Consider the following 10,000-nt stretch of genomic DNA (forward strand, 5'->3'; position numbering starts at 1 on the left):
TCTTGAATATTTCGAATAAAATCATTCATATCCGTCATTTTTGATGGGCTTTTTTACTTGTATATTCATAAAACACAGTATGGTAGTTCTCCGTTTTTCCAATACAGAATATGGTTGTGGATGGCATGATTTGCTGGTGTATGGCTTGGTCACTGATGCGGTGCCCCCTGTGGGTTAGAGAAGGAGTTTGTCATTTGGTCATTGTGCCGACAATACACTCCGCAAAGGACACCATGAGATCATGAACACAGATGCACTGATGCTGCTAATTGGGACGCCCAGTTTAACGTCCATCCAAGGGATGGCACATACATTGATGAATCACCCTGCCTGTGAAACAACGGGATGACAGTTTATAGCTTGGCCAAGAGTCGAACCCAATCAACAGACAGCTTCGAGGTGAGTGTGAGTTTGGTCGTTGTCTTGTTGTGACTTCAAGTAATAAGCAACTTTGCCTGAACATTAACGGTTTCTATCTCAGCGGCAAGGTGCATGGTGGCCCATATCAAATCACCATAAACCAAAATTTGCTCTGTCCATCGCTTCGACGATCAGCAAAATGTCTCGGTATAACTGGTTTGAAGTTATTTGTTTCATCAGGAATGAAGTTGTTGAACCTGCTTCAAAAGGTTAATTTCCACTGTGCAATCACCTCGTTGAGCTTTGAGCTCCAAATAAACAAGGGTATGGAAATCCTATTTATCAAAAACATGAATGAACGATTTGGGAATTAATAATAGAACAAGTGGATTGTATGATTTTTTTTTTTTGGTTTAAGCTGTAAAAGTTGATTGAGTGACTCAATATGTAGTTGAAATTCCTATGGAGGACTATAAAATAATCCTCAACAACTAAGCTTTTTGAAAAGAAGAGTAGAACAAAAGAGCAGAGCAGGATGAAGTGTTGTTGAAAACAATTGCAGGGGAAGGTATGTAAGTTAGTAAGGCTTTCTAAAACAGGAAAGATTGGCACAAAGGTGGCTCGATGCTATCTGAATGGTTGGTCCAACAAGTGAGTTGGCATTAATCAGCACGAGAGCCATATTTCCTGTGGTTGTGCGATAAGGAATAGCCAAGTGGTGGAAAACGGGAATATGTAGTAAAATATGCAAATAATTGTTCCAAATTACTCACCTGATGTGAACAGGACGATGGCTTTAAGACAGCTATATTCTGCTGAGTCCACGTGAAGTGATTTCAGCTTTTCCACTTGTTCTTGGAAGATGCGGATGTGGTCCATAAAAGCGACCACGCGGTCAGCTGACATGGGCGACGCATGGAGTCCTGCGGCAGCCAAAAGTGGTGCCACATGCAGCGGCATGGCACATTGCGCTGCATTCAGGACGAAGAGTTCACTCCAAGCCAGCCGTAGCAAGGCCACCTGATCTCCAACCTGGAGCTCCGGGAAGAATGGAATGTTCCTCGCCCACTCCACGGCGCTGAAGAGAAGACGTGCTGCAAGCTCGCAGATGTTCTCTATGCCCATGATGTTGTTGGGCTGCATGCACTGACTCCCGTAGCGGGATGTCGGGTATGGTTCTGCCCGCAGCAGTAGTGATATGTAGCCCGAGAGGTACGAGTGGCCATTGAGGGGGTCGCCATTGGCAAGTGCGTACTGACCAGGTACAGGGTGCTGCATGTGGGGCAGTCTGCCTCTCTGCACAGCTGAAATACATGACACAAAGTCGTTTCAGGAAGTAGTTTCCACAATGATAGACAACTCGACGGTGATGAGTCTACTACCACTGATGTATCCAACAGCCAAAACAAGATTCTGTAAATGTAACAATGCGTAACTTTATGAGCTGTTTTAAATGAACCTTCTTGAAAGTAGAATCAGGGATCTTTTTTAAGAAACAATAATAACAGAACAATATATTGGTTACAAGTTTTCCGAAAACACTTTTTGGAATTTGTTTTGTGAAAGCAAACCAAATCTCAACTTACTTCTCTGGTATGAATGTTTATTGGAAGTGATCCATTCTCCTTCAACTATATGAGATTATAATAAGACAAATAATGCAGTTCTTCATCTTCTTCTTTCGGCTGCTCCCGTTAGGGGTCGCCACAGCGGATCATCCGTATGATCCGCATAGTGATTTGGCACATGTTTTACGCCGGATGCCCTTCCTGACGCAACCCTGGTCGCCTCTTACGACACAGGGATATGGTACACCTATTTTAACCGAGGTATACACCGGCCCAGTATACTGGTACTCATTTGGCCGACCTTGGAAGGATGACAGGCTGAGTCAACCCCCTGGTGTATTAATTCAGTGGCCCAACGGGGCTTGAACTCAGGACCTTTTGGATCCCAAGCCGCTGCCCTAACCACTGCGCCAACACCAGGATCAAATAATGCAGTTAGAAAATGAAATGAATTCGGGCAAAGATTCCTTTAATTCTGCTGCAATAGGCCGTGAATGTTGATGTTATATGATGGAAGATAAACCCGTTCTGAATTTTCATGTATATACTTTTAAAAACTCATCCGATATAACGACCTGTCATATCCTCGTATGTTTAAGAAGTTATGCCTTTATCTATGATGTAGACTTGAGGAAATGGTTTTCTAAAGTTCGCTATGTCTTTCACAACAATGTATTTGAAGCATTCCTACAAGACCAAAAATATTTAACATTTAATTACAGGGCATACGTGAAAAAAGTGACATCGGGTGGCCTTGGGCTCGGAGCAATGCAGTGAGACTGGCAGCAGGCCGGGTAAGTCCACAATTGCTATCAGGGCCACCCTGTCATAATCCAAGTGTTCTCGGTTTCATTTCACATATATTTTCTGATCAATGACATGCAAACTGTTGGTAGCCCAGAATCCATGAACGGTACATTGTTTATTCACCAACATTATCACCGTGGCATGGAGTGATGGATCGAGGAACATCAGATGCTGATATTTAGGTCTGATGTATCTGAACATCAGATGTGATAAAGATGCCGATGTGATGGGTTAAATGAGCAGTTTAGCCAGTTGTCGTGTTTGGAAGCATACATTAAGGGACGTTTATTAAGATCGTACTTGTCTTTCAAAAAGAGTCGGCCATTGCGTGCATTTACCCTGGCCAAATTACAGACTCCTTAGCTACACCTGAAGAGATGGCCACCGCTGGGTTGTGCTGCCCATTGAAACATCAAAATGGCTACTGCCTGTGTAACATTCCATTGATTACTACTGTAAAGGGATAGATAGAAACAGACAATATTGAAGAAAAGGTACTCTGTTGAGCTTTATATAACATGAAACAATTTTGGTTATTTTGTTCAAAATCTAAACAGTGATAAAAATGTTTTTGTTTTTTTTAATTTAATTAGTTTACACATTACAATGACAAACACAAGAAAAACTAAAACGGCACTCAGTGGAGAGCATATCTACACCAGGCTGAACAGTTTACTTTTTGTATCCAACTGATGGGCCGAATCTGCATCCGGACCTTCACCAAAATCTAATCAGCTATTTCTTGTCACCTAACCAGCTCATCCACCTAATTTTGTCATAGCTCGCCCACAGCTTTTTGAGATGTCGTGCTATATATCATTTTTGGCCCTATCTCTCAATGTAATGGTGAAGTATCACTTAAAAGTTTGAGTCGCTGGATCCGATTCCAGATCTTCACCAAAATCTAATCAATTGCTCCTTGTCACACACCCACCAAATTTAGTCCGAATCCCTCCATACTTTTTGAGATATCCTGCTCACAGGCAAACAGACAGGGGTGAAAACATAACCTCCATCCACCTTAGGTGGTGGAGGTTCATTTATCATTTTTGGTCCTATCTCTCAATGGTAAAGAATCACTTAAAAATGGAGTATCCGTATCCAGATCTTCATCCATATCAAATAAATTCTCCTTTGTCACATGCCTAACCTGTCCACCAAGTTTCTTCCGAATCCGTCCACATATTTTTGACATATCCTGTTCACAGACAAACAAACAGACAGACAAGGGTAAAAACATAACCTCCACCCACATTCGGTGGTGGAGGTAACAAAGTTTGTTTCAAAAGTTTTTGAACCGCAAGCTGACTTGGGAACCAAGATCAAAAATAACAAAATGCAAGCATACAATGTGTGCAAGTTATTTCACGGCATGCGTAGTACACGACTAGTATCTTTTATAATGTGCGAAGTTCCAGCATCAATGTGTACATTGTGTCTCTCAATCTCTATCTATATCTCTCTCCAAAAAAACGAGATCACACCCGAAATGCCACTTCATTGTCTTTCCTATGACAGTTAGTATACCCCTCTCGACATTTGGTTGAGAAACTTTATTGTCATTATTTTCCTGCTGACACATACTGACTCTAATCCTTTTAAAAGACTAGCTTTCCATTATCATTGTCTATATTTTCGATACAGTACATTCATGACGATTCACTGTTTTACAAACAAAAAAGTCTTCAGACAGTTAACAAATCAAAGTGCAATTCACACACACACACACACATACACACACATACACACACATACACACACATACACACACATACATACACATACACACATACACATACACACATACACACACATACACACACATACACACACATACACACACATACACACACATACACACACATACACACACATACACACACACACACACCAGAAGCAATGAATAAAACATCACATTCACACCATGCATACAATTTATACTCATTAAAAACAAGGCATGAACGTCACCATGTCTACTCAGGTCGAACTATCTTGGTTTGAAACGAACACTGTATTATCCATTACACATACCCACCACTACACTCCATATGAGACCAGCTGTGTGTGCATAATTAGACAGCTTATACATGCTTACATAAAAATAGCAGTGCCTATTCGTGCGTGACAGATTCTATCACTATGTACATTTTAAGTACTGCAATAAAGAAGTCAAATTTTATTCCATTTAGCTCCACTTGCATCACTTGTAAGACAACTCCAAATGTTTCAATTTTTTCTCCCCTTCTAATTTGGTACAAAATGAACACTATTACTTTCAAACTTTTATTGCGTTTATATATAACGGCAAACTATGATGATAAAATGCAATATATTATTGCATATATTTATCAAAAATGTTTTGTCTTTATTATATACACAACCAAAATATTTCTACACACACACACACACACACATAATAAAGGTTGGAAACCCTAAGTTTTAATAACTAGTACATAAACCCATCAAATCAGTGATGGGATGGTACCGGATTTGATCAGATGGAGGGCCATAGAACAACAATCATGTGATGGTTGGCCTTGAAGCACCACCCACCAAAATGCAGTGATGTCAATCATTATGATAACTGCTTGAGCAAAAGTGTACTTTTGACTGGGCCAAACTCAATAAAAGTATGAAGTAATTTTAGATTTCGTAATCATGATTATAAGATATGGCTCGGCCTACAAAGTTTGGTGATGATGCACGAAGCATTGAAAGAGGGGATATGAAACAAATATAGAGACACACACGAACAGTGGGACAGACATCACCATTTTATTTTTATAATGTAGATGTGGTTCCTTTTCAATTCAATGCAACTAATCTTTGTCAAAAGTGGAGCAAAAACAAATGTGGAAAAAGTTATATTGATTGCCTGTGATTTAAAAATTTATTTATTTATTATAAATATTACATATCTGATGCAGCCTGGTGTTGGCTTTGTGGTTAGGGTGGTGGCTTGGGATCCCAGGGTCCTGAGTTCAAGCCCCGTTGGCTGCTGAATTAACACCAGGGGGTTGACTCAGCCTGTCATCCTTCCGAGGTCGGCGAAATGAGTACCAGTGTACTGGTCCCGGTGTATGCCCCGGTAAGAATAGGTGTACCATATCCCTGTGTGTCGTAAGAGGCGACCAGGGTTGGCGTCAGGAAGGGTATCCGGCCATAAAACATTGCCTCAAGAAAAAGCCCAACCCCTGCACAGCAGGGAAAAATGGCTGTAAAAAAAATTACATATCTGATGCCTATAAAATATGGGTGTATATTTATAAACCATGCAATATATTATTCACATCTGCCTTGTCATTACTGCATGTTCATCACAATTCCATTAATGAAAAATTATACAGTACCGAGCAATCATGTATACATGTAGATGTACAGCACGCACTGGATACATGATGCACCGCACACCTATACCCCAACTACACACACGTATATCGATATATATATATATATATATATATATATATATATATATATATATATATATAAATATAAATATATATATATATATATGTATTCATTTATTTATTTATACACACACAAATACATATATCCTTTCGATACTATCCAGCTGTAGATCTAATCGCAAAACATGCCACTTCCCAGTAAACAATTCCGAACGTATACCAGATCGATCTCGGGGTTGTGGAAATGATGACGTCATGTCACAGAGAAATTAATGGCAATTGATTTGAATATTTCACAATAAAACAATTAAGAGTGGTTTTCTCAAAATTGCATACAACGATAATGTAAGGCTTGCATCGATATATATATATATATATATATATATATATATATATATATATATATATATTTGTAAATGCACCATGCTCTTTACAGTGTGCCGGTGCTGCCAAATCAGTTTGGTGACGAGTGTTACACTGGGTGGTTTGCTATATTGCCTTCCCAATGTTGTTTGTCCACGCTTTATCCTTTAAATGCTGAATGTCAAGCAAGGAAGCAGCACGTACCATTTTCTTTCAGTCTTTGGTGTGACTCAACTAGGGTTTGATACACATCTCTCTCTATCGAGTGCAGCCTGTGGCTGCTGGTTGCATCATTCGTTGGGACGCGGCTTTGCCACTGATGCAGTGTGCCTCTTACTGGTGCTCATATTGCCGGAACTCGGAAGGATGACAGGCTGAGTCAACCTCCTGGTTTATTTTTAATTCAGCGCGGCCAACGGGGCTTGAACTCAGGACCCTAGGATCCCAAGCCGCCACCCTAACCACTTAGCCAACACCAGTCTTTTGATATATATATATATAGAACACACACAAGAGAGATTTCTCAGATTATTATTTTTATAAGGTGGGATTTGAGTAGATGGAAGTGGTCTTGAATATTACAAATTAATAAATGAATAAAAACATGATCTGATCCATTTGTTAGATCCAGAAATGCCCCCTGTTGACAAATCAAAATCCAATGTCATGTTTTGGCTGCAATTGAGAGGTTTATTTGAGGAATTTTTAATTCCTTGAGCCTGTTTTAATCTTTTAATTGCACGCACTTATTGCAGAATGGATGCCATAGAAATGTAGCATAAGGTACGTAAACAATATGCAAATTTTCATACGTCTGTGTGTACTTTGCACACAGTTGCAGGTGTCGATGTCGCTTGGGACTGCACATAATTGGCAGACTCTCGAAAGTACGTGATATGCCGGTGAATCAAAGTGCGTTTAACGCGGTAAACTCAAAGAAATATGGTATTTAGAATGCACCTGTTTTGTTTTGTTTTCTATTCCTCCTCCTCCCCCCCCCCACCCCTCCCCACCTATCAAGACAAAAAGACCGCGAAAACCGAAGTGCGTTCCGATTCTTTACCGATTCTTGCAGCGACGGGTTGTGAAGCTAAATGACTTGGAGAGACCGACGCCCGAGACGCAACACCCAATCGTTGGACGAGTCCAGCAGTCTTGAGCGTGCTCTCACCTTCTCTCCGCATCCCCACTTTGAGACACTTCTTGAGACGGCAGTACTGACACTGGTTCCGGTGGTGCTGGTCGATGGGACAGTTGCGGCTGGCCCGACACGTGTAGCTCAGGTTCCGACGCACTGAGCGCTTGAAGAAGCTCTTGCAGCCCTCGCACGTAAACTGTCCGTAGTGTTTTCCGCTCGACTTGTCGCCGCACACGACACATTCGATGTGCTGTAGTGGCGTTTTGTCGCCCGGTGCTGACGAAGCGGTCGACGACGCCGATGAGGATGAAGAAGCCGACGATGGTGCCGACAGCGCTCCCGAGCTCCCTTGGCTGGCACCGACGCTTGCCGCACCGGGCACGGATTGGGCAATAGGGGCCGCTGCTCCAGGCGCTGGACTATTGTCGAGTGGGTCTCTCCATGTCGCGCTCACCACCATTGCCATAGCGAGGCGGCCGTGACGCAGCGAGGGTATCCAAGCGGGGGGGGGGGCGAGGGGAGGAGGAGGAGGGGTGAGACTGGGCGTCGCAAAGGGCAAGTGTTAAAAAAAAAAGGTCGTTCAGGCTCTTGATTGAGAAATGGGCGAGCTTCGAGTTTAGGTGTTTGATGATTGGGGTCTTCGATGGGACCTGGGATGTGGATGGGCGGGTCCCGGCCTGGCAAGGCGAGAGGTCGCCAACGAGGGTCGTTCGAGGTCACTCAAGGCGGCGGCGTCTGCTGCAGTCAGGGCCGGCTGGCGTCATCGGGCCAGGGCTCAGCCACTCGAGGCCGCACTGCCATCCAGACACACTTCGGGAATGGAGGCTGGAAGACTATATGAGGACGGGGAGGAGAAGGAGGAGGAGGAGGAGGAAGAGTCGGACAAGAAGAAAGAGGGGAGGGGAAGTAATAAGGAGGAGAACAACAGTGGCGCAGGCATTAAAAAGTTCAGCCAAACCTTTCCTGGTATCCCCTTGAACTCCAAACAACAAGGGTTGGGTTGGAGGGAATCGGGGTGGGGGTGAGGACAATTAAACAAACAGAGATAATCAAAGGGACGCACCTCGAGATGCCACAGTCAACCTTCCATGTCGCCTGCGCGCGGGAAAAAAAAAACAAACAATAATAAAGAGGAGGTAACTGTGAGGATGACCACGAAGATAAACAAGACAGAGAGAGACACTGCAGATAGATATGGACAGCACGACGCACCGATGTGTGGGAGCAAAGAAAGAAAGGAAGGACAGACAGAGGGAGGGACAAAAGGAACAGACAAACTGGGTTAACGCCGAGCCAAGGGCCCGCACTGAAGACGAAGGCGGCGCACAGGGCGCGGGGTCCTGCTCCGGTGTGAGCTGCCGTGCGGACTAATTCTTTCTTAAAAGAGGGGAGGGCAGGGGGCAGGGGCCGAGCGGCCTCGCGCTGCCTCCATGAGCGGTGCCCTCTGACCCTGCTTTGGAAAAGCCGCGTGTTGTCACGGTAACGCTCCCCCCCCCCCCCCCGTAAAAGGTACACCACTGCGCGCGGCAAATGGGTCGGAGGGCGGAGTGAGTGTGCAGCTAAGGGTGGGGCCCGAGCAGAGGTGGCCGTGGGTGGGAGATGTGGAAGAATGGATCGAGACGAGGCGGTTTGGCCTAGAGGATCTGGAACATGGCTACTTCGTGTTTACGGGCTATCCCCTCGAAAGGCTGCCAAATTCGTCCTGCGCTCCCTTCTCCTCTGTATTGCATGTCATGGGAGAGAGCTGTGTTTGGGACGGAAGATCCTTCCCGCCCTTTGTGACCACCATTGGCTGTGCCCCAGGAGGCCAGAGTGAAGGGGGCGTCCCGAGGAGCCCTCGCACCGATATCGCCGTCCGTGATGTTAAAGTAGTCCCCAATATCAGCGCTTATACGTGCGGTGAGGTCTGAACCCTAAAGTCAGACATCGCACCGTTCTTATGGGGATGACGTCACAAATTTGGTGTAAAGTGGAAATTTAATTTCAAAAATACTCACGGCTTCCTCCTCCACCATAGATTTTGGACATATTAAAGTAACTTTCATTTTCAAACAAACACTCGGCAAGCGCTGCGGACCTCCAGACCCAATGTCTCCCCCCTTCGGGCACCATTTGATCTCCGCTTTGCCCCCCACAGCTCATGCGCCTTCGAGCGTTAAGGCACAACCCCCCCCCCTCCCCCAAACCATACTCCACCCCTTTTTGAGCTGTGTGATGTGTGACCAATCGCAAAGTTCAGTTGGCAATATTGATTCGAAAAACATTTCTTCGCTTGAAGGTCAAACGGCAATTCCGAGATTTTTGGCCATTTATCACTGTATGTATCAGGCACAGGGTGGCAGGGTCTCTCATGA

General features: G+C 44.1%; 1 protein-coding gene across 9 annotated transcripts in view; it reads right to left on the reverse strand.

Annotated features, from left to right (window-relative positions):
- The window catches only part of LOC147027732 (nuclear receptor subfamily 2 group F member 1-A), a 109,596-nt gene that overhangs the window by 49,876 nt on the left and 49,720 nt on the right, over nt 1–10,000 (reverse strand). For 3 of the 9 annotated variants that reach the window (XM_085877291.1, XM_085877290.1, XM_085877292.1), the window contains 3 exons: nt 8,710–8,741; nt 7,572–8,479; nt 1,134–1,664 (listed from right to left, as the gene is read on the reverse strand). In XM_085877291.1, the coding sequence (XP_085733417.1) occupies nt 1,134–1,664; nt 7,572–8,112 (1,072 nt within the window). In that variant the 5' untranslated portion in view covers nt 8,113–8,479; nt 8,710–8,741. Of the gene's footprint in view, nt 1–1,133; nt 1,665–7,571; nt 8,480–8,709; nt 9,148–10,000 lie in introns of those variants that run through there. The other 6 variants (XM_085877299.1, XM_085877294.1, XM_085877295.1 and 3 more) reach the window with 4 other exon arrangements.

This window comes from Eptatretus burgeri, chromosome 4 (assembly GCF_056783735.1).
Source record: "Eptatretus burgeri isolate ZD-2024b chromosome 4, Ebu_testis_v1, whole genome shotgun sequence".
NCBI lineage: Eukaryota > Metazoa > Chordata > Myxini > Myxiniformes > Myxinidae > Eptatretus > Eptatretus burgeri.